The sequence below is a fragment of the Telmatherina bonti genome, assembly GCF_933228915.1.
Source record: "Telmatherina bonti genome assembly, chromosome: 6".
Lineage (NCBI taxonomy): Eukaryota > Metazoa > Chordata > Actinopteri > Atheriniformes > Telmatherinidae > Telmatherina > Telmatherina bonti.
Window position 1 is genome coordinate 40,346,148 of NC_136624.1, and position 25,164 is coordinate 40,371,311.

Consider the following 25,164-nt stretch of genomic DNA (forward strand, 5'->3'; position numbering starts at 1 on the left):
CGTAATCATACAAACTGGAACCATTAGCTTCTAATGTTGTAACGTAATCATACGAACTGGAACCAGTAGCTTCTAATGTTGTAACGTAATCATACAAACTGGAACCAGTAGCTTCTAATGTTGTAATGTAATCATACGAACTGGAACCAGTAGCTTCTAATGTTGTAATGTAATCATACGAACTGGAACCAGTAGCTTCTAATATTGTAACATAATCATAGTAACTGGAACCAGTAGCTTCTAATGTTCTAACGTAATCATATGAACTGGAAACAGTAGCTTCTAATGTTGTAATGTAATCATACGAACTGGAACCAGTAGCTTCTAATGTTGTAATGTAATCATATGAACTGGAACCAGTAGCTTCTAATGTTGTAACGTAATCATACAAACTGGAACCAGTAGCTTCGAATGTAACGTAATCATATGAACTTGAACCAGTACCTTCGAATGTTGTAACGTAATCATGTAAACTTGAACCAGTCGCTTCTAATTTTGTAACGTAATCATGCAAACTGGAACTATTAGCTTCTAATGTTGTAACGTAATCATACGAACTGGAACCAGTAGCTTCTAATGTTGTAACGTAATCATACATACTGGAACCAGTAGCTTCTAATGGTATAACATAATCATATGAACTGGAACCAGTAGCTTCTAATGTTGTAACGTAATCATACGAACTGGAACCAGTAGCTTCTAATGTTGTAACGTAATCATACAAACTGGAACCAGTAGCTTCTAATGTTGTAACGTAATCATACGGACTGGAACCAGTAGCTTCTAATGTTGTAACGTAATCATACAAACTGGAACCAGTAGCTTCTAATGTTGTAACGTAATTATACAAACTGGAACCAGTAGCTTCGAATGTAACGTAATCATATGAACTGGAACCAGTAGCTTCGAATGTTGTAACGTAATCATGTAAACTTGAACCAGTCGCTTCTAATTTTGTAACGTAATCATACAAACTGGAACCATTAGCTTCTAATGTTGTAACGTAATCATACGAACTGGAACCAGTAGCTTCTAATGTTGTAACGTAATCATACAAACTGGAACCAGTAGCTTCTAATGTTGTAATGTAATCATACGAACTGGAACCAGTAGCTTCTAATGTTGTAATGTAATCATACGAACTGGAACCAGTAGCTTCTAATATTGTAACATAATCATAGTAACTGGAACCAGTAGCTTCTAATGTTCTAACGTAATCATATGAACTGGAAACAGTAGCTTCTAATGTTGTAATGTAATCATACGAACTGGAACCAGTAGCTTCTAATGTTGTAATGTAATCATATGAACTGGAACCAGTAGCTTCTAATGTTGTAACGTAATCATACAAACTGGAACCAGTAGCTTCGAATGTAACGTAATCTTATGAACTGGAACCAGTACCTTCGAATGTTGTAACGTAATCATGTAAACTTGAACCAGTCGCTTCTAATTTTGTAACGTAATCATGCAAACTGGAACCATTAGCTTCTAATGTTGTAACGTAATCATACGAACTGGAACCAGTAGCTTCTAATGTTGTAACGTAATCATACAAACTGGAACCAGTAGCTTCTAATGTTGTAACGTAATCTTATGAACCGGAACCAGTAGCTTCTAATGTTGTAACGTAATCATACAAATTGGAACCAGGAGCTTCTAATGTAACATAATCATATGAACTGGAACCAGTAGCTTCTAATGTTGTGACGTAATCATGTGAACTTGAACCAGTCGCTTCTAATTTTGTAACGTAATCATACAAACTGGAACCATTAGCTTCTAATGTTGTAACGTAATCATACGAACTGGAACCAGTAGCTTCTAATGTTGTAACGAAGTCATATGGACTGGAACCAGTAGCTTCTAATGTTGTAACGTAATCATATGAACTGGAACCAGTAGCTTCGAATGTTGTAACGTAATCATGTAAACTTGAACCAGTCGCTTCTAATTTTGTAACGTAATCATACAAACTGGAACCATTAGCTTCTAATGTTGTAACGTAATCATACGAACTGGAACCAGTAGCTTCTAATGTTGTAACGTAATCATACAAACTGGAACCAGTAGCTTCTAATGTTGTAATGTAATCATACGAACTGGAACCAGTAGCTTCTAATGTTGTAATGTAATCATACGAACTGGAACCAGTAGCTTCTAATATTGTAACATAATCATAGTAACTGGAACCAGTAGCTTCTAATGTTCTAACGTAATCATATGAACTGGAAACAGTAGCTTCTAATGTTGTAATGTAATCATACGAACTGGAACCAGTAGCTTCTAATGTTGTAATGTAATCATATGAACTGGAACCAGTAGCTTCTAATGTTGTAACGTAATCATACAAACTGGAACCAGTAGCTTCGAATGTAACGTAATCATATGAACTTGAACCAGTACCTTCGAATGTTGTAACGTAATCATGTAAACTTGAACCAGTCGCTTCTAATTTTGTAACGTAATCATGCAAACTGGAACCATTAGCTTCTAATGTTGTAACGTAATCATACGAACTGGAACCAGTAGCTTCTAATGTTGTAACGTAATCATACATACTGGAACCAGTAGCTTCTAATGGTATAACATAATCATATGAACTGGAACCAGTAGCTTCTAATGTTGTAACGTAATCATACGAACTGGAACCAGTAGCTTCTAATGTTGTAACGTAATCATACAAACTGGAACCAGTAGCTTCTAATGTTGTAACGTAATCATACGGACTGGAACCAGTAGCTTCTAATGTTGTAACGTAATCATACAAACTGGAACCAGTAGCTTCTAATGTTGTAACGTAATTATACAAACTGGAACCAGTAGCTTCGAATGTAACGTAATCATATGAACTGGAACCAGTAGCTTCGAATGTTGTAACGTAATCATGTAAACTTGAACCAGTCGCTTCTAATTTTGTAACGTAATCATACAAACTGGAACCATTAGCTTCTAATGTTGTAACGTAATCATACGAACTGGAACCAGTAGCTTCTAATGTTGTAACGTAATCATACAAACTGGAACCAGTAGCTTCTAATGTTGTAATGTAATCATACGAACTGGAACCAGTAGCTTCTAATGTTGTAATGTAATCATACGAACTGGAACCAGTAGCTTCTAATATTGTAACATAATCATAGTAACTGGAACCAGTAGCTTCTAATGTTCTAACGTAATCATATGAACTGGAAACAGTAGCTTCTAATGTTGTAATGTAATCATACGAACTGGAACCAGTAGCTTCTAATGTTGTAATGTAATCATATGAACTGGAACCAGTAGCTTCTAATGTTGTAACGTAATCATACAAACTGGAACCAGTAGCTTCGAATGTAACGTAATCTTATGAACTGGAACCAGTACCTTCGAATGTTGTAACGTAATCATGTAAACTTGAACCAGTCGCTTCTAATTTTGTAACGTAATCATGCAAACTGGAACCATTAGCTTCTAATGTTGTAACGTAATCATACGAACTGGAACCAGTAGCTTCTAATGTTGTAACGTAATCATACAAACTGGAACCAGTAGCTTCTAATGTTGTAACGTAATCTTATGAACCGGAACCAGTAGCTTCTAATGTTGTAACGTAATCATACAAATTGGAACCAGGAGCTTCTAATGTAACATAATCATATGAACTGGAACCAGTAGCTTCTAATGTTGTGACGTAATCATGTGAACTTGAACCAGTCGCTTCTAATTTTGTAACGTAATCATACAAACTGGAACCATTAGCTTCTAATGTTGTAACGTAATCATACGAACTGGAACCAGTAGCTTCTAATGTTGTAACGAAGTCATATGGACTGGAACCAGTAGCTTCTAATGTTGTAACGTAGTCATTTGGACTGGAACCAGTAGCTTCTAATGTTGTAACGTAATCATACGAACTGGAACCAGTAGCTTCTAATGTTGTAACGTAATCATACAAACTGGAACCAGTAGCTTCTAATGTTGTAACGTAATCATACAAACTGGAACCAGTAGCTTCTAATGTTGTAACGTAATCATACGGACTGGAACCAGTAGCTTCTAATGTTGTAACGTAATCATACGAACTGGAACCAGTAGCTTCTAATGGTGTAACGTAATCATACAAACTGGAACCAGTAGCTTCTAATGTTGTAACATAATCATACAAACTGGAACCAGTAGCTTCTAATCTTGTAACGTAATCATACAAACTGGAACCAGTAGCTTCTAATGTTGTAACGTAGTCATATAGACTGGAACCAGTAGCTTCTAATGTTGTAATGTAATCCTTTGGACTGGAACCAGTAGCTTCTAATGTAACGTAATCATACAAACTGGAACCAGTAGCTTCTAATGTTGTAACGTAATCATATGTACTGGAACCAGTAGCTTCTAATGTTGTAACGTAATCATACAAACTGGAACCAGTAGCTTCTAATGTTGTAACATAATCATACAAACTGGAACCAGTAGCTTCTAATCTTGTAACGTAATCATACAAACTGGAACCAGTAGCTTCTAATGTTATAACGTAATCATATGGACTGGAACCAGTAGCTTCTAATGTTGTAACGTAATCATACGAACTGGAACCAGTAGCTTCTAATGTTGTAACGTAGTCATATGGAGTGGAACCAGTAGCTTCTAATGTTGTAACGTAGTCATATGGACTGGAACCAGTAGCTTCTAATGTTGTAACGTAATCATACAAACTGGAACCAGTAGCTTCTAATGTTGTATTGTAATCCTATGGACTGGAACCAGTAGCTTCTAATGTTGTAACGTAATCATACGAACTGGAACCAGTACCTTCTAATGTTGTAATGTAATCCTATGGACTGGAACCAGTAGCTTCTAATGTTGTAACTTAATAATACAAACTGGAACCAGTAGCTTCTAATGTTGTAACGTAATCATATGGACTTGAACCAGTAGCTTCTAATGTTGTAATGTAATCATACGAACTGGAACCAGTAGCTTCTAATGTTGTAATGTAATCCTATGGACTGGAGCCATTAGCTTCTAATGTTGTAACTTAATAATACAAACTGGAACCAGTAGCTTCTAATGTTGTAACGTAATCATATGAACTGGAAACAGTAGCTTCTAATGTTGTAAGGTAATCATATGGACTGGAACCAGTAGCTTCTAATGTTGTAATGTAGTCATATGGACTTGAACCAGTAGCTTCTAATGTTGTAACGTAATCATACAAACTGGAACCAGTAGCTTCTAATGTTGTAACGTAATCATATGAACTGGAACCAGTAGCTTCTAATGTTGTAACGTAATCATACGAACTGGAACCAGTAGCTTCTAATGTTGTAATGTAATCATACGAACTGGAACCAGTAGCTTCTAATATTGTAACATAATCATAGTAACTGGAACCAGTAGCTTCTAATGTTCTAACGTAATCATATGAACTGGAAACAGTAGCTTCTAATGTTGTAATGTAATCATACGAACTGGAACCAGTAGCTTCTAATGTTGTAATGTAATCATATGAACTGGAACCAGTAGCTTCTAATGTTGTAATGTAATCATATGAACTGGAACCAGTAGCTTCTAATGTTGTAACGTAATCATATGGACTGGAACCAGTAGCTTCTAATGTTGTAACGTAGTCATATGGACTGGAACCTGTAGCTTCTAATGTTGTAACGTAATCATGTGAACTGGAACCAGTAGCTTCTAATGTTGTAACGTAATCATATGAACTGGAACCAGTAGCTTCTAATGGTATAACATAATCTTATGAACTGGAACCAGTAGCTTCTAATGTTGTAACGTAATCATATGGACTGGAACCAGTAGCTTCTAATGTTGTAACGTAATCATATGGACTGGAACCAGTAGCTTCTAATGTTGTAACGTAGTCATATGGACTGGAACCAGTAGCTTCTAATGTTGTAACGTGATCATACGAACTGGAACCAGTAGCTTCTAATGGTATAACATAATCATATGAACTGGAACCAGTAGCTTCTAATGTTGTAACGTAATGATACGAACTGGAACCAGTAGCTTCTAATGTTGTAACGTAATCATACAAACTGGAACCAGTAGCTTCTAATGTTGTAACGTTATCATACGGACTGGAACCAGTAGCTTCTAATGTTGTAACGTAATCATATGAACTGGAACCAGTAGCTTCTAATATTGTAACATAATCATAGTAACTGGAACCAGTAGCTTCGAATGTAACGTAATCATACAAACTGGAACCAGTAGCTTCGAATGTTGTAACGTAATCATGTAAACTTGAACCAGTCGCTTCTAATGTTGTAACGTAATCATACGAACTGGAACCAGTAGCTTCTAATATTGTAACGTAATCATACAAACTGGAACCAGTAGCTTCTAATGTTGTAACGTAATCATATGAACTGGAAACAGTAGCTTCTAATGTTGTAATGTAATCATACGAACTGGAACCAGTAGCTTCTAATGTTGTAATGTAATCATATGAACTGGAACCAGTAGCTTCTAATGTTGTAATGTAATCATATGAACTGGAACCAGTAGCTTCTAATGTTGTAACGTAATCATATGGACTGGAACCAGTAGCTTCTAATGTTGTAACGTAGTCATATGGACTGGAACCTGTAGCTTCTAATGTTGTAACGTAATCATGTGAACTGGAACCAGTAGCTTCTAATGTTGTAACGTAATCATATGAACTGGAACCAGTAGCTTCTAATGGTATAACATAATCTTATGAACTGGAACCAGTAGCTTCTAATGTTGTAACGTAATCATATGGACTGGAACCAGTAGCTTCTAATGTTGTAACGTAATCATATGGACTGGAACCAGTAGCTTCTAATGTTGTAACGTAGTCATATGGACTGGAACCAGTAGCTTCTAATGTTGTAACGTGATCATACGAACTGGAACCAGTAGCTTCTAATGGTATAACATAATCATATGAACTGGAACCAGTAGCTTCTAATGTTGTAACGTAATGATACGAACTGGAACCAGTAGCTTCTAATGTTGTAACGTAATCATACAAACTGGAACCAGTAGCTTCTAATGTTGTAACGTAATCATACGGACTGGAACCAGTAGCTTCTAATGTTGTAACGTAATCATATGAACTGGAACCAGTAGCTTCTAATATTGTAACATAATCATAGTAACTGGAACCAGTAGCTTCGAATGTAACGTAATCATACAAACTGGAACCAGTAGCTTCGAATGTTGTAACGTAATCATGTAAACTTGAACCAGTCGCTTCTAATGTTGTAACGTAATCATACGAACTGGAACCAGTAGCTTCTAATGTTGTAACGTAATCATACAAACTTGAACCAGTAGCTTCTAATGTTGTAACGTAATCTTATGAACCGGAACCAGTAGCTTCTAATGTTGTAACGTAATCATACAAATTGGAACCAGTAGCTTCGAATGTAACATAATCATATGAACTGGAACCAGTAGCTTCTAATGTTGTAACGTAATCATGTGAACTTGAACCAGTCGCTTCTAATTTTGTAACGTAATCATACAAACTGGAACCAGGAGCTTCTAATGTTGTAACGTAATCATATGAACTGGAACCAGTAGCTTCTAATATTGTAACATAATCATAGTAACTGGAACCAGTAGCTTCGAATGTAACGTAATCATACAAACTGGAACCAGTAGCTTCGAATGTTGTAACGTAATCATGTAAACTTGAACCAGTCGCTTCTAATGTTGTAACGTAATCATACGAACTGGAACCAGTAGCTTCTAATGTTGTAACGTAATCATACAAACTGGAACCAGTAGCTTCTAATGTTGTAACGTAATCTTATGAACCGGAACCAGTAGCTTCTAATGTTGTAACGTAATCATACAAATTGGAACCAGTAGCTTCGAATGTAACATAATCATATGAACTGGAACCAGTAGCTTCTAATGTTGTAACGTAATCATGTGAACTTGAACCAGTCGCTTCTAATTTTGTAACGTAATCATACAAACTGGAACCATTAGCTTCTAATGTTGTAACGTAATCATACGAACTGGAACCAGTAGCTTCTAATGTTGTAACGTAATCATACAAACTGGAACCAGTAGCTTCTAATGTTGTAACGTAATCATACGAACTGGAACCAGTAGCTTCTAATGTTGTAATGTAATCATACGAACTGGAACCAGTAGCTTCTAATATTGTAACATAATCATAGTAACTGGAACCAGTAGCTTCGAATGTAACGTAATCATACAAACTGGAACCAGTAGCTTCGAATGTTGTAACGTAATCATGTAAACTTGAACCAGTCGCTTCTAATTTTGTAACGTAATCATACAAACTGGAACCATTAGCTTCTAATGTTGTAACGTAATCATACGAACTGGAACCAGTAGCTTCTAATGTTGTAACGTAATCATACAAACTGGAACCAGTAGCTTCTAATGTTGTAACGTAATCTTATGAACCGGAACCAGTAGCTTCTAATGTTGTAACGTAATCATACAAATTGGAACCAGTAGCTTCGAATGTAACATAATCATATGAACTGGAACCAGTAGCTTCTAATGTTGTAACGTAATCATGTGAACTTGAACCAGTCGCTTCTAATTTTGTAACGTAATCATACAAACTGGAACCATTAGCTTCTAATGTTGTAACGTAATCATACGAACTGGAACCAGTAGCTTCTAATGTTGTAACGTAATCATGCAAACTGGAACCAGTAGCTTCTAATGTTGTAACGTAATCTTATGAACCGGAACCAGTAGCTTCTAATGTTGTAACGTAATCATACAAATTGGAACCAGTAGCTTCGAATGTAACATAATCATATGAACTGGAACCAGTAGCTTCTAATGTTGTAACGTAATCATGTGAACTTGAACCAGTCGCTTCTAATTTTGTAACGTAATCATACAAACTGGAACCATTAGCTTCTAATGTTGTAACGTAATCATACGAACTGGAACCAGTAGCTTCTAATGTTGTAACGAAGTCATATGGACTGGAACCAGTAGCTTCTAATGTTGTAACGTAGTCATTTGGACTGGAACCAGTAGCTTCTAATGTTGTAACGAAGTCATATGGACTGGAACCAGTAGCTTCTAATGTTGTAACGTAGTCATTTGGACTGGAACCAGTAGCTTCTAATGTTGTAACGTAATCATACGAACTGGAACCAGTAGCTTCTAATGTTCTAACGTAATCATACAAACTGGAACCAGTAGCTTCTAATGTTGTAATGTAATCATATGGACTGGAACCAGTTGCTGTCTGAAAAATAAGAATAAATGACAAGATGATAAAGTAACTGTAAGTAACCACAGTTTGTTTTTCATAGGTGCTGATGAGTGTGAGGATCCACCAGACAGCGGCCAGGAAGAGTGAGCAGTACTTGGCAGAACTGTCGCGACACGTCTACGTCACACCAAAGAGCTTCCTGGACCTGCTCAAAGTCTTCTCAGATCTCACTGGACGCAAGAAACCAGAGCTTTGCAGCTCCAGCAGGCACCTAAAGACTGGGCTTGACAAGGCAAGGCGCACAACCTCTTCTTTTTTTTTAACCAGCTATAAATAACATGGTGTATTGTGGCTCTGCAGCTTGGTGGCGCCGTTGAGGATGAAACTATGCTGCAGGACGAGCCGGACATAAACAAGACACAGGAGGCTGCTAGGGATGCCGAAACCATTAACGTAAGGGAATGTTGGCAGAGTAGGAACTGCATAAGCTGCATAAATACATGTACAAATCCATTCAGATTTGTTTACTTTTCTTTCTGGAATTCTGTTTTTTTGTACTTTGGAAAGCTTCAGTCTTTGCATGTTGACTCTAAAAGATGTGACAAGGATGAGATGATCGCATGAGATGAGACCCGTAAAGAAGAGGAAGCCAAAGCCATGCATGCATAGAAACTCATGTTCACATTGGAGCTATTTTTATAAACTTTTATTTCTACATGAGAGTAATGAAGCTAATAAAAATGAGAATATTTGTGCAGCCAAGAGGGACTAACCAGCTAGAAAAGCAGCAGAGGGCAGCGTTGCCTTTTTACAGGCAAATATCTCATTATCAACCTTCTCATGCACAGTTTAGCATCTCATGCTTCGACTTAGAAATGTACCAAAATATATTAACAGAGATCTCAGCATCCGCATTCTTTATTTGATCTAAATAATATCAATAACCCATTCAATAATCTGTTAGAAAAATAAATCCAAAACACATTTATTTGTTATGGTATTATTGTTAAACTGGGATTGTTTTATGGTTCCATTCTGAATTTTATTTGGAGGATAAAATGTAGGACAGTTTCTACGAAGGTCGGGCTGGACAACAAATATCAGCTGAGAGAGGAAGGATTGATTATGACGAGCCACACTTCACTGACCAAACAAAGAAAGTTTAACAACAATAACTAAAGGAGACAAAGAAATAGTTTGAACAATAAATAAATAAGTAAAAAATAACACTTAGCTGTTATTGACTACATTTTAGCCTGAAACAGTTCTCCTAAATGCAGAGCAAAAGACTCGTTTAGCATCAAATATGATGTACATCTAATCAGCTGTAAAGTAATGACATAAACATAAGATGTTTATACGACTGTAAGTCGATTTACTGACATTCATGTTCATCTAACACGACTCAGCAACAAGCAGGAAGATCCAAGTCGCAGCGAACATCTGTTCCTACAGAAGATCTGAATACATTTTACTGAACATGTACTCATCACCAGAATGTTTGTGTCTTAGCTGATAGGTGGACTTGCAGATGAAGAGGAGCGATGGAGGGAAGCGGTGCGGCGTCTTGACCGCAGGGTCCATAACTTAGCAGGCGACATGCTTCTGTGTGCTGGATATGTGATCTACCTGGGACCCTTCACTGTAAGCGTATCATAACGCAGCACGAGTCTATAAAACGTTTCACTACCTGGACGTGTGATGAGTATTGCTTCACAAGTAGACATCTGTGTTATTATCTCTGCTGTAAGTTTTCTGTGCTGCTGGTGCGTTCAGGAAGAATACCGGGTCGCCATTGCAGACGAGTGGCTCTATTGTTTTAAAGGACTGGGTATTCCACACAGCGACGAGCCCGGCCTGCTCAACACTTTAGGAGATCCCATCAAGATCCAGTCTTGGCAGGTAGGAAGGAGTCCTGCTGATGTTCTGCACCGAGTGGAAGCATCTGTCTGGCTGTCGATGTCATTTCTGTCATTTTTTCTTTTAATCATTGGATGTTTTTTTTGTTTTTTTTTGTTGGCCTCAGTTAGCTCTTTTCTTTCCATGCCTCTAATATAAAGTTTAATCATTTATCTTAATTGTCTTCCTTATGTCATTGTGCGTAGATGTCAGGCCTGCCCAGAGACAACTTTTCCATGGAAAACGGTGTAATTTTCCAGTATTCACCGCGCTGGGCTCTGTTCATAGATCCTCAGGGACAAGCCAACAGGTGGATTAAAAACATGGTAGAGTTATTTTCCACACGCTGCTCTGCACGCACTACACCTTCATCATTCCAGTCCCAGATCTCTGCCTCGCTGTGCAGCAGTCACTCTTCAGTCTGTCCTAAAACATCTGACTCACATTTGCTTCCAGGAGAAGAACAGTGGATTGGAGGTGATGAAGCTCAGCGACCAAGACTTCCTCCATCGTCTAAAGAACGCTATCAGCTTTGGTAAACCCTGCCTCCTGGAGAACGTAGGAGAGGAACTCGATCCTGCTCTCGACCCCGTCTTGTTGCAGCAGGTGTGTTGTTACACACATCTTCTCCAAACTAAAGTCATTCTGTGTTGTTTTATCTAAAAACCTTCTTCACAACACGCTGCTTGTTGATCCCAGACATTTAAGCAACACGACAACACCGTTCTGATGCTGGGAGACTCAGCCATCCCCTACCAGGAAAACTTTAAGATGTACATCACCACCCAGCTGTCTAACCCCCACTTCTCTCCAGAGATTTCTGCCAAAGTCACCATCATTAACTTCACCTTGTCACCAAGGTAATACACACTTTAAACAGCTTTGTTTTAATTTGCCCTCAGTTTGATCTGCTTGCAGCACAGTTTATTTACAGACAGCTGGAAGGTTTTGTCTCCTATCAGAAATAATCTCTGTATTTCAGTTGATTAAAAAACTCATTTCCTGACCTGCTCCTTAAGGCACAGCTTTATCTCAAACCAGTTTATTGTTTAACCCTGTATTTATCAGTAAGTGTTGCATCATAAAGCGCATTAAGTAGGTATGAAAACAAGTAGGTTATTAAGTTTATTGTAAAGACTCTGCATCCAGGGTTTCTAGATGTAAAAACCACATCTGTTCAGAAGCGGCTCTGAGTTTGTGTAAGTTGACATATTTTAATGTATTCAGAGGCCTAGAAGCCCTGTTCTTGGACCGGGTGGTGACCGAGGAGCATCCAAACCTGAAGGACACCAGGAACCAGCTAATCATCAGCAAAGCCAGGATGAAAGAGGAGCTGAAAGAAACTGAAGATGAGATGTTGTTGCGTCTCAGCTCCACAGAGGGAAACCTTGTGGAGAATAAGGAATGTATTCAGCTGCTGGAGGCCTCGAAACTCAAAGCCGGAGAGATTCAGGTCAGACGGTAGCTGAACTTAAACTCACTGATCCGGGAAGTTTTAATCACATCACAGCTTAATTTGGGATGCTTTGTTGGTTGTTCTGTCAGGCTAGAATGATGGCAACAGAGAAGACTGAGCAGGATGTTGATGCTGCTTTCCTGGAGTACGCGCCGGTGGCTGCACGCTCCCGGATCCTGTTCTTCTGTGTATCAGATATGTTCAGACTAGACCCCATGTATCAGTACTCTCTGGACTGGTTCCTGAACATCTTCATGGCTGCTGTTGCCAACTCTGAGACTGCAGGTAGAAAACCAACCTTTAGCAGGATTTCCCAGTGAAAAATGTGCAAATAAATAAAGATTAGAGGCTTTGTGCTGCGTTTGATGTGATCTTTTGCTGCCTATGTTTTGCTACAGACACGGTGGAGGAGAGAGTCAGCAATATCAAGGAGTTTTTCACCTTCAGCCTGTACAGCCGTGTGTGCCGCGGCTTGTTTGAGAAACACAGACTCGTGTTTGCCCTCCTCCTCTGTGCTCGCATCCGGATGCACGAGAACAGCATCGACATGGTGAGCGACTGGAACTCATGAGAAACGGGACTTCGTCTTGTCGGTGCTAAATCCACGTCTTCCCTCTGTGGCAGGCTGAGTGGCGGTACCTGCTCTCTGGAAGCACACCTGTCCAAGAACTGGCCAACCCAGCAGAAACCTGGCTGTCGCGCCGCGCCTGGCGGGACGTTTTAGGCCTCAGTGCTCTGGAAAACTTTAGCAACCTGGCAGAGAGCTTTACCGAACACCTGCACGGCTTCAAGAAAATCTTTGACAGCAGCGACCCTCACAGGCATGGAGATGATGTCCCTGTATGACATGTAACGTTTTAGCTCTGAGCTGGTTGTCAGCTGGTGTTTGCTTGCAGGGAGCCCCTCCCAGGAGATTGGGACGCCAGACTGCACTCCTTCCAGAAGCTGCTGATTCTGCGCTGCCTGAGACCGGACTGCCTCCTTCAGGGCCTGCAGGACCTCGTGTCTGGTCAGCTGGGACCACGCTTCGTACAGCCCCAGGTGTAGCGTTCATCACCCCCCCTCAACTTCCTCTGTTTCTGTGAAAAAGCTTCACGATGCTGAAGACAGGATCGCCTCCCCTCCTTCACGTGATGAAGTTTATGTTTCATACCAACCAGATGATTTCTGTCTGAGACTGTAAACGTTTCTCCAAGACAAAGTGAAGATCTCCTGCTTTTCCTGCACCTCCTCCGTGTGGTCGGACGCATCTCCTCTCTGTCGGCCAGAAATCCTCCTGCAGGCGTTCCAGGTCTCCCTGCTGCAACACACCTGATACACATCAGTGTGTGTTTAGCAGACATGTGTCAGGTGTGTTTCAGCAGGAACACTGGGGAAAGCTGCAGGACAGTGGTCCTGGAGGAGCAGGGTTGGGATCCCTGCTGCAGGCGGTGGAGGTGACGTGCGCCCTCGTCGCTGAGTTAAAGCAGGAAAGATGATTGTTTTCCAGAGGCTTGAATCTGAACCTTTATTTCTGTGTAACCTGCAGCAGTTTCCTCATCTTCTCGTTGCTTTCTGGTGATTCTGCATCGAAAGCAAAGCTTGTCTAAGAAAGCAGTGAGAATGAATTCATCTTTTCTGTGTCACAACAGACGCCAGACCTGTCTGCGGTCTTCAAGGACTCGTCCCGCGTTACGCCCCTCATCCTGGTCCTGTCCCCTGGCGCTGACCCTGCTGCTGACCTCTACAAGTTCGCTGATGCCATGCAGTTCTCCAAGAAAATGAGTGTCATGTCTCTGGGACAAGGCCAGGTCTCTGCCTTCCCTCCTGGTTTTGTGTTTGTAGCCCTGTAGTCTCCGGGTCATATCTGTGTGAGAAACATTTTAGTATAACCTTAGTTTACTTTTAAGTTTGGAATAATCCACTTTCAGGTGTACCTTTGTGGTATCCACCTTTAGTTAAAACGAACACAAGCACCTGGATACTCACATATGCAAGAGAGACTGAACGGGTGCTACGTGTTCATAAGAATTCTGACTTTTGGTTTGTTTTGTTTTCTATGACTGAGCCGAACTTGGCAGAATTATACAAAACAGATTAATAGTTCTTTTTTTTATTCATCTCAAACACAAATACACCAGATACAACCAATACAAACATTATAACTTGTTTGAGAGGAGCAGAAGGAAGTCCAAGTCTTATTTAAATACTACTTATTTACAGTCTTTAATTTACAGTTATATGTCTTTATACACAGATTACATACTGAAAGTCATCAGCCAGGGGCTTGAATGAGTTAAACCTGTTTAAATGCTGCTAAAGTTTCCCAGCTGGCTCTCCCTGTCTCAGCTAATAGGTGTCACTTCCCAGGTTCCAGCACGCTGTCTCTTCTACGTGCCGTGTTCTACGTGCCGTGTTCTACGTGCCGTGTTCTACGTGCCGTCTTCTACGTGCCGTGTTCTACGTGCCGTGTTCTACGTGCCGTCTTCTACGTGCCGTGTTCTACGTGCCGTCTTCTACGTGCCGTGTTCTACGATCCGTCTTCTACGTGCCGTGTTCTACGTGCCGTGTTCTACGTGCCGTGTTCTACGTGCCGTCTTCTACGTGCCGTGTTCTACGTGCCGTGTTCTACGTGCCGTGTTCTACGTGCCGTCTTCTACGTGCCGTGTTCTACGTGCCGTGTTCTACGTGCCGTGTTCTACGTGCCGTCTTCTACGTGCCGTGTTCTACGTGCCGTGTTCTACGTGCCGTCTTCTACGTGCCGTGTTCTACGTGCCGTCTTCTACGTGCCGTGTTCTACGTGCCGTCTTCTACGTGCCGTGTTCTACGTGCCGTGTTCTACGTGCCGTGTTCTACGTGCCGTCTTCTACGTGCCGTGTTCTACGTGCCGTGTTCTACGTGCCGTCTTCTACGTGCCGTCTTCTACGTGCCGTCTTCTACGTGCCGTGTTCTACGTGCCGTCTTCTACGTGCCGTGTTCTACGTGCCGTCTTCTACGTGCCGTCTTCTACGTGCCGTCTTCTACGTGCCGTGTTCTACGTGCCGTCTTCTACGTGCCGTGTTCTACGTGCCGTCTTCTACGTGCCGTGTTCTACGTGCCGTGTTCTACGTGCCGTGTTCTACGTGCCGTCTTCTACGTGCCGTGTTCTACGTGCCGTGTTCTACGTGCCGTGTTCTACGTGCCGTCTTCTACGTGCCGTGTTCTACGTGCCGTGTTCTACGTGCCGTCTTCTACGTGCCGTGTTCTACGTGCCGTGTTCTACGTGCCGTCTTCTACGTGCCGTGTTCTACGTGCCGTGTTCTACGTGCCGTCTTCTACGTGCCGTGTTCTACGTGCCGTCTTCTACGTGCCGTGTTCTACGTGCCGTGTTCTACGTGCCGTGTTCTACGTGCCGTCTTCTACGTGCCGTGTTCTACGTGCCGTGTTCTACGTGCCGTCTTCTACGTGCCGTCTTCTACGTGCCGTCTTCTACGTGCCGTGTTCTACGTGCCGTCTTCTACGTGCCGTGTTCTACGTGCCGTCTTCTACGTGCCGTCTTCTACGTGCCGTCTTCTACGTGCCGTGTTCTACGTGCCGTCTTCTACGTGCCGTGTTCTACGTGCCGTCTTCTACGTGCCGTGTTCTACGTGCCGTCTTCTACGTGCCGTGTTCTACGTGCTGTGTTCTATGCCGACGTGCTCCTTAGACTCGACTCTTCTGCTGTGTTCTGGTTCAGGGTCCTGTGGCTGAGGCCATGATGAAGGCTGCTATGGAAGGAGGCCAGTGGGTCCTTTTCCAGAACTGTCACCTGGCACCCGGCTGGATGGCCGCCCTGGAGAGACTCGCTGAGAGTATCGACCCAGTAAAGGTTGGTATGTGCGCCACACAAACAGAAAGAAAACAGAACTGCTTATTTATTTTTAAACAGTGTTGGAGTTTCTGTTCCCTTTACACAGCTGAGTGCTTTCTTTACCGTAAATGGGAACTGTGTCTGAATTCCCCGTACAGGTGCACGAAGACTTCCGCTTGTGGCTCACCAGCATTCCCAGTAGCAGCTTTCCAGTATCCCTCCTCCACAGTGGTTTAAAGTTTACTGTAGAGACTCCGAGAGGCATCAAGGCCAACCTGCAGAGAGCCTACACGAGCCTCACCGATGACTTTATCTCCTCTTCCAGCAAGGTCTGCATCTCCCTCGACCACCCTGCCTATTAGCCTGCTTCCTCCTTATACCCTCCTCTTCCTCACACCTAAAGCCTGCGGCGTTGTGTTGTAGGCAGGTCTGCTTATACCCTCCTCTTCCTCACACCTAAAGCCTGCGGCGTTGTGTTGTAGGCAGGTCTGCTTATACCCTCCTCTTCCTCACACCTAAAGCCTGCGGCGTTGTGTTGTAGGCAGGTCTGCTTATACCCTCCTCTTCCTCACACCTAAAGCCTGCGGCGTTGTGTTGTAGGCAGGTCTGCTTATACCCTCCTCTTCCTCACACCTAAAGCCTGCGGCGTTGTGTTGTAGGCAGGTCTGCTTATACCCTCCTCTTCCTCACACCTAAAGCCTGCGGCGTTGTGTTGTAGGCAGGTCTGCTTATACCCTCCTCTTCCTCACACCTAAAGCCTGCAGCGTTGTGTTGTAGGCAGGTCTGCTTATACCCTCCTCTTCCTCACACCTAAAGCCTGCGGCGTTGTGTTGTAGGCAGGTCTGCTTATACCCTCCTCTTCCTCACACCTAAAGCCTGCGGCGTTGTGTTGTAGGCAGGTCTGCTTATACCCTCCTCTTCCTCACACCTAAAGCCTGCAGCGTTGTGTTGTAGGCAGGTCTGCTTATACCCTCCTCTTCCTCACACCTAAAGCCTGCAGCGTTGTGTTGTAGGCAGGTCTGCTTATACCCTCCTCTTCCTCACACCTAAAGCCTGCGGCGTTGTGTTGTAGGCAGGTCTGCTTATACCCTCCTCTTCCTCACACCTAAAGCCTGCGGCGTTGTGTTGTAGGCAGGTCTGCTTATACCCTCCTCTTCCTCACACCTAAAGCCTGCGGCGTTGTGTTGTAGGCAGGTCTGCTTATACCCTCCTCTTCCTCACACCTAAAGCCTGCAGCGTTGTGTTGTAGGCAGGTCTGCTTATACCCTCCTCTTCCTCACACCTAAAGCCTGCGGCGTTGTGTTGTAGGCAGGTCTGCTTATACCCTCCTCTTCCTCACACCTAAAGCCTGCGGCGTTGTGTTGTAGGCAGGTCTGCTTATACCCTCCTCTTCCTCACACCTAAAACCTGCGGCGTTGTGTTGTAGGCAGGTCTGCTTATACCCTCCTCTTCCTCACACCTAAAGCCTGCGGCGTTGTGTTGTAGGCAGGTCTGCTTATACCCTCCTCTTCCTCACACCTAAAGCCTGCGGCGTTGTGTTGTAGGCAGGTCTGCTTATACCCTCCTCTTCCTCACACCTAAAGCCTGCGGCGTTGTGTTGTAGGCAGGTCTGCTTATACCCTCCTCTTCCTCACACCTAAAGCCTGCGGCGTTGTGTTGTAGGCAGGTCTGCTTATACCCTCCTCTTCCTCACACCTAAAGCCTGCGGCGTTGTGTTGTAGGCAGGTCTGCTCTGAGTGCTGCGGTGTCTTCAGACCATTCCTCTCCCCACTTTGTCTCTTTTCAGACGAGAAGCTTCAAGTCTCTCCTTCTGTCTCTCTGCCTGTTTCATGGAGCTGCTTTGGAGCGAAGAAGATTCGGCCCTTTGGGCTTCAACGTTCCCTACGAATTTGGCGATAGCGACCTGAACATCTGTATCAGTCAGCTGAAACTGTTCCTGGACACGTACCAGGACATCCCGTACAAGGTGAAGGCCTCCGTCTGGGTTTAACTCTCTGGTAGCTGGAATATCTGTCATACCTGCCTAATGTCACACACAATGCTTTAAAAAGAAAAATATTTCTCATCATCATGTTGAACTACCTGCGGAAAGTTCTGGACCTGGTTAGAGACCATGTTGGTGCATTTATTGGCTCCTCCTCTTTGTCCTTCACTTGTCCAGATCCTAAAATACACGGTCGGGGAGATGACCTATGGTGGACATGTGGCGGATGACTGGGACAGACGATGTCTGCTCACGGTGCTGGAAGACTTTTATAGTCCTGCTGTCCTCAGCGCCAGACACGTCTACTCGCCGTCTGGGATCTACCGGCAAATAGACTCTAATCTGGACATCAAGGTTAGATAAGCAGAGTATTTAAACGGCTGCGTCGCCTTCATGTCTCTCTGCTTCGAGTCGTACAGGAAAGAACGGCAGGAATGACATTTAGAATGATGATTCTGCAGAAAGTTAAACGCCGTTGGACGCCACTCCAACAGCAACTCTGTTACCAAAGTCTTACAGTCACACGTACTTTATTCTCTGCATGATGAGTTAAAAATGATAAACTATTTATTAGCTCACCTCTGGCCGTATTGATCTCAGCATGAAATGTTTTCTCTCTTCCTGCTGCTTTTGATGCACATAAGGACAAACAGAGGTAAAGCTGCCGAACTCTTCTCCCTGTTCGTTACTCTGTGATGATAGAACAGTCTGCGGAGAGGAGGCCGTGTGCAGACAGTAGAAAAGTCTGAAAGTTTGTGGTTTAATCAGCCATAAACAATGTTTTTATCTGTTACAGTTTTCTGTCAAATTCTCAACTGATCTCCATCTTGTCATGGTAACACCGTCCTAGGGGTATTTAGCGTTCATCCATGATTTACCCGTCAATGATCCCCCTGAGATCCTCGGTCTCCATGACAACGCCACCATCCAGTTTGCCCAGAATGAGACCTTGTCTCTGCTAGAAGCTGTGGTTTGTCTCCAGTCTGGAGCTTCATCTGTTGGAAGCAAAACTCCGGAGAAGGTACGGATGAACACATTTCCCATCTTCTTTAAATCAAACCTCTTAATCATGTGATTCTAGTTATACGAGTTTAAAACCGTTGGTAATATTTCTTCTGTTGTCTCGACTGGAACCAAAGACGGTGGAAGAGATTGTGGCGCGACTAGCTGAGACGGTTCCCCAACCTTTGGATGTTCAAGAGGTGACGGAAAAGTACCCAGTCTGCTACGAGGAGTCCACAAACGCAGTTCTCCTCCACGAGGTGGTCAGGTAAGCTGGGACTGAACGGTAAGGCAGCACTGCTGAAACACAGTCTGACGGATCCATCCATCATCAACAGCAAGAGCTGGGAATCAGTGTGGAATGATGAGGGTCTGGTGGATTTACAAGGTTTAGTTGCAAGTTAGGATTTTTAACTGGTTAAATGTTTAAATAAAACCATGAAAAGACTCAAATTCACCAAACTTTATTTATAAATGTTTATATAATTTAACCAGACGTCGGAGATGCAAGACAGCGTTTCTGTGTTGCATCTCAGCTCACAGATGCCGTTGGCGGTGCAGATGGCGTTGGAGGTGCAGACGCCGTTGGCGGTGCTGATGCGGTTGGTGGTGCAGACGCCGTTGGCGGTGCTGATGCGGTTGGAGGTGCAGACGCCGTTGGCGGTGCTGATGCGGTTGGCAGTGCAGACGCCGTTGCCGGTGCTGATGCGGTTGGCGGTGCTGATGCGGTTGGCGGTGCTGATGCAGTTGGCAGTGCAGACGCCGTTGGCGGTGCTGATGCGGTTGGCGGTGCAGACGCCGTTGGCGGTGCTGATGCGGTTGGCGGTGCAGACGCCGTTGCCGGTGCTGATGCGGTTGGCGGTGCAGACGCCGTTGCCGGTGCTGATGCGGTTGGCGGTGCAGACGCCGTTGCCGGTGCTGATGCGGTTGGCGGTGCTGATGCGGTTGGCGGTGCTGATGCGGTTGGCAGTGCAGACGCCGTTGGCGGTGCTGATGCGGTTGGCGGTGCAGACGCCGTTGGCGGTGCTGATGCGGTTGGCGGTGCAGACGCCGTTGCCGGTGCTGATGCGGTTGGCGGTGCTGATGCGGTTGGCGGTGCTGATGCGGTTGGCAGTGCAGACGCCGTTGGCGGTGCTGATGCGGTTGGCAGTGCAGACGCCGTTGGCGGTGCTGATGCGGTTGGCAGTGCAGACGCCGTTGGCGGTGCTGATGCGGTTGGCGGTGCAGACGCCGTTGCCGGTGCTGATGCGGTTGGCGGTGCTGATGCGGTTGGCGGTGCTGATGGCGTTGGAGGTGCAGACGCCGTTGGCGGTGCTGATGCGGTTGGCGGTGCAGACGCCGTTGGCGGTGCAGATGGCGTTGGCGGTGCTGATGCGGTTGGCGGTGCTGATGCGGTTGGCGGTGCTGATGCGGTTGGCAGTGCAGACGCCGTTGGCGGTGCTGATGCGGTTGGCGGTGCAGACGCCGTTGGCGGTGCTGATGCGGTTGGCGGTGCTGATGGCGTTGGCGGTGCAGACGCCGTTGGCGGTGCTGATGCGGTTGGCGGTGCAGACGCCGTTGGCGGTGCTGATGGCGTTGGCGGTGCAGACGCCGTTGGCGGTGCTGATGCGGTTGGCGGTGCTGATGCGGTTGGTGGTGCAGACGCCGTTGGTGGTGCTGATGCGGTTGGCGGTGCTGATGCGGTTGGTGGTGCTGATGCGGTTGGTGGTGCTGATGCGGTTGGTGGTGCAGACGCCGTTGGTGGTGCTGATGCGGTTGGCGGTGCAGACGCCGTTGGTGGTGCTGATGCGGTTGGCGGTGCTGATGCGGTTGGCGGTGCTGATGCGGTTGGCGGTGCAGACGCCGTTGGCGGTGCTGATGCGGTTGGCAGTGCTGATGCGGTTGGCGGTGCAGACGCCGTTGCCGGTGCTGATGCGGTTGGCGGTGCTGATGCGGTTGGCAGTGCAGACGCCGTTGGCGGTGCTGATGCGGTTGGCGGTGCAGACGCCGTTGCCGGTGCTGATGCGGTTGGCGGTGCTGATGCGGTTGGCGGTGCTGATGGCGTTGGAGGTGCAGACGCCGTTGGCGGTGCTGATGCGGTTGGCGGTGCAGACGCCGTTGGCGGTGCAGATGGCGTTGGCGGTGCAGACGCCGTTGGCGGTGCTGATGCGGTTGGCGGTGCTGATGCGGTTGGCAGTGCAGACGCCGTTGGCGGTGCTGATGCGGTTGGCGGTGCAGACGCCGTTGCCGGTGCTGATGCGGTTGGCGGTGCTGATGCGGTTGGCGGTGCTGATGCGGTTGGCGGTGCTGATGCGGTTGGCGGTGCAGACGCCGTTGGCGGTGCTGATGCGGTTGGCGGTGCTGATGGCGTTGGCGGTGCAGACGCCGTTGCCGGTGCTGATGCGGTTGGCGGTGCTGATGCGGTTGGTGGTGCAGACGCCGTTGGTGGTGCTGATGCGGTTGGCGGTGCTGATGCGGTTGGCAGTGCAGACGCCGTTGGCGGTGCTGATGCGGTTGGCGGTGCAGACGCCGTTGCCGGTGCTGATGCGGTTGGCGGTGCTGATGCGGTTGGCGGTGCTGATGGCGTTGGCGGTGCTGATGCGGTTGGCGGTGCAGACGCCGTTGGCGGTGCTGATGCGGTTGGCGGTGCAGACGCCGTTGGCGGTGCTGATGGCGTTGGCGGTGCAGACGCCGTTGGCGGTGCTGATGCGGTTGGCGGTGCTGATGCGGTTGGCGGTGCTGATGCGGTTGGCGGTGCTGATGCGGTTGGTGGTGCTGATGCGGTTGGTGGTGCAGACGCCGTTGGCGGTGCAGACGCCGTTGCCGGTGCTGATGCGGTTGGCGGTGCTGATGCGGTTGGCGGTGCAGACGCCGTTGGCGGTGCTGATGCGGTTGGCGGTGCAGACGCCGTTGGTGGTGCTGATGCGGTTGGTGGTGCAGACGCCGTTGGTGGTGCTGATGCGGTTGGCGGTGCAGACGCCGTTGGTGGTGCTGATGCGGTTGGCGGTGCTGATGCGGTTGGCGGTGCTGATGCGGTTGGCGGTGCAGACGCCGTTGGCGGTGCTGATGCGGTTGGCGGTGCTGATGCGGTTGGCGGTGCAGACGCCGTTGGCGGTGCTGATGCGGTTGGCGGTGCAGATGCCGTTGGCGGTGCTGATGCGGTTGGCGGTGCGGACACCGTTGGCGGTGCTGATGCGGTTGGCGGTGCTGATGCGGTTGGCGGTGCAGACGCCATTGGCGGTGCTGATGCAGTTGGCGGTGCTGATGCGGTTGGCGGTGCAGACGCCGTTGGCGGTGCTGATGCGATTGGCGGTGCTGATGCGGTTGGCGGTGCAGACGCCGTTGGTGGTGCTGATGCGGTTGGTGGTGCAGACGCCGTTGGTGGTGCTGATGCCATTGGCGGTGCTGATGCGGTTGGTGGTGCAGACGCCGTTGGTGGTGCTGATGCGGTGGGTGGTGCTGATGCGGTTGGTGGTGCTGATGCGGTTGGCTATACTGATGCGGTTGGCGGTGCTGATGCGGTTGGTGGTGCTGATGCGGTTGGTGGTGCAGACGCCGTTGGTGGTGCTGATGCCGTTGGCGGTGCTGATGCGGTTGGTGGTGCAGACGCCGTTGGTGGTGCTGATGCCGTTGGCGGTGCTGATGCGGTTGGTGGTGCAGACGCCGTTGGTGGTGCTGATGCGGTGGGTGGTGCTGATGCGGTTGGTGGTGCTGATGCGGTTGGCGGTGCTGATGCGGTTGGTGGTGCTGATGCGGTTGGTGGTGCAGACGCCGTTGGTGGTGCTGATGCGGTGGGTGGTGCTGATGCGGTTGGTGGTGCTGATGCGGTTGGTGGTGCTGATGCGGTTGGTGGTGCTGATGCGGTTGGCGGTGCTGATGCGGTTGGCGGTGCTGATGCGGTTGGTGGTGCTGATGCGGTTGGTGGTGCAGACGCCATTGGCGGTGCTGATGCGGTTGGCGGTGCAGACGACGACATGCGAACACGGATGCAGATAAAACTTTAAAGCGTTCAGAAATTTCCTCTCAGAGGTTTGGAGAGCCGGTTACGTTGGAGGAGCAGCTGTGATGTTTCACCGCCCTGAAGCGTCCCGCCAAGCGAAGCGGAGCATAAAAACCCCAGCAAATGCTGCAAACAGGGTTTAAAATGCAGGAGGAGCAAAACATGAGAAAAAAGAAAAGGTATTTCTAACCACTGGGTTATTTTTACAGCATTCCCACAGTGTTTGGAAATACATCCACAAATCACAGTTATTTAATAATTTATTAATTTTTTTAGTAATTCAGTTTAAAATGTGTCGTTATGAAACACTTTGGACTTAAATTTTTATTTCACAGTTTATTACTTCTCATGAACACACAAAATTGCTTTTTCAAATAATCAAACACAAACATACATGACCATAAACACACACATACACATGTACATAAACACACGCATACACATGTACATAAACACACACATACACATGTACATAAACACACGCATACACATGTACATAAACACACGCATACACATGTACATAAAAACATGCATACACATGTACATAAACACATGCATACACATGTAGATAAACACACGCATACACGTACATAAACACACACATACACGTACATAAACACACACATACACGTACATAAACACACACACACACACACACGTACATAAACACACACACACACACACGTACATAAACACACACACACACATGTACATAAACACACACATACACATGTACATAAACACACATGTACATAAACACACACATACACATGTACATAAACACACACACACATGTACATAAACACACACACACATGTACATAAACACACACACACACACGTACATAAACACACACACACATGTACATAAACACACGCATACACATGTACATAAACACACACATACACATGTACATAAACACACACACACATGTACATAAACACACACACACATGTACATAAACACACACACACACACGTACATAAACACACACACACACGTACATAAACACACACACACATGTACATAAACACACGCATACACATGTACATAAACACACGCATACACATGTACATAAACACACGCATACACATGTACATAAACACACGCATACACATGTACAGAAACACACATACACATGTACAGAAACACACACACACACATGTACAGAAACACACACACACACATGTACATAAACACACACACACACATGTACATAAACACACACACATGTACATAAACACACACATACACATGTACATAAACACACATACACATGTACATAAACACACACATACACATGTACATAAACACACACACACACATGTACATAAACACACACACACACATGTACATAAACACACACACACATGTACATAAACACACACACACACATGTACATAAACACACACATACACATGTACATAAACACACACACACATGTACATCAACACACACATACACATGTACATAAACACACACACACATGTACATAAACACACACACACACACATGTACATAAACACACACACACATGTACATAAACACACACACACACATGTACATAAACACACACACACATGTACATAAACACACACACACATGTACATAAACACACACACACACACATGTACATAAACACACACACACACACATGTACATAAACACACACACACACATGTACATAAACACACACACACACATGTACATAAACACACACACACACACATGTACATAAACACACACATACACATGTACATAAACACATACACACACATGTACATAAACACACACACACACATGTACATCAACACACACATACATGTACATAAACACACACATACACATG

General features: G+C 45.3%; 1 protein-coding gene across 1 annotated transcript in view; it reads left to right on the forward strand.

Annotated features, from left to right (window-relative positions):
- The window catches only part of dnah1 (dynein, axonemal, heavy chain 1), a gene marked incomplete at its 5' end in the record, with an annotated part of 82,836 nt that overhangs the window by 55,144 nt on the left and 2,528 nt on the right, over window positions 1-25,164 (forward strand). Inside the window, 19 exons of the mRNA XM_079242168.1 lie at window positions 9,288-9,479; window positions 9,548-9,640; window positions 10,700-10,831; window positions 10,964-11,089; window positions 11,293-11,412; window positions 11,543-11,692; window positions 11,786-11,946; window positions 12,314-12,539; window positions 12,632-12,827; window positions 12,941-13,092; window positions 13,167-13,363; window positions 13,439-13,583; window positions 14,174-14,332; window positions 16,237-16,368; window positions 16,509-16,679; window positions 18,137-18,316; window positions 18,512-18,688; window positions 19,185-19,355; window positions 19,474-19,604. Of these exons, the coding sequence (XP_079098294.1) occupies window positions 9,288-9,479; window positions 9,548-9,640; window positions 10,700-10,831; window positions 10,964-11,089; window positions 11,293-11,412; window positions 11,543-11,692; window positions 11,786-11,946; window positions 12,314-12,539; window positions 12,632-12,827; window positions 12,941-13,092; window positions 13,167-13,363; window positions 13,439-13,583; window positions 14,174-14,332; window positions 16,237-16,368; window positions 16,509-16,679; window positions 18,137-18,316; window positions 18,512-18,688; window positions 19,185-19,355; window positions 19,474-19,604 (3,011 nt within the window). The remainder of the gene's footprint in view (window positions 1-9,287; window positions 9,480-9,547; window positions 9,641-10,699; window positions 10,832-10,963; window positions 11,090-11,292; window positions 11,413-11,542; window positions 11,693-11,785; window positions 11,947-12,313; window positions 12,540-12,631; window positions 12,828-12,940; window positions 13,093-13,166; window positions 13,364-13,438; window positions 13,584-14,173; window positions 14,333-16,236; window positions 16,369-16,508; window positions 16,680-18,136; window positions 18,317-18,511; window positions 18,689-19,184; window positions 19,356-19,473; window positions 19,605-25,164) is intronic.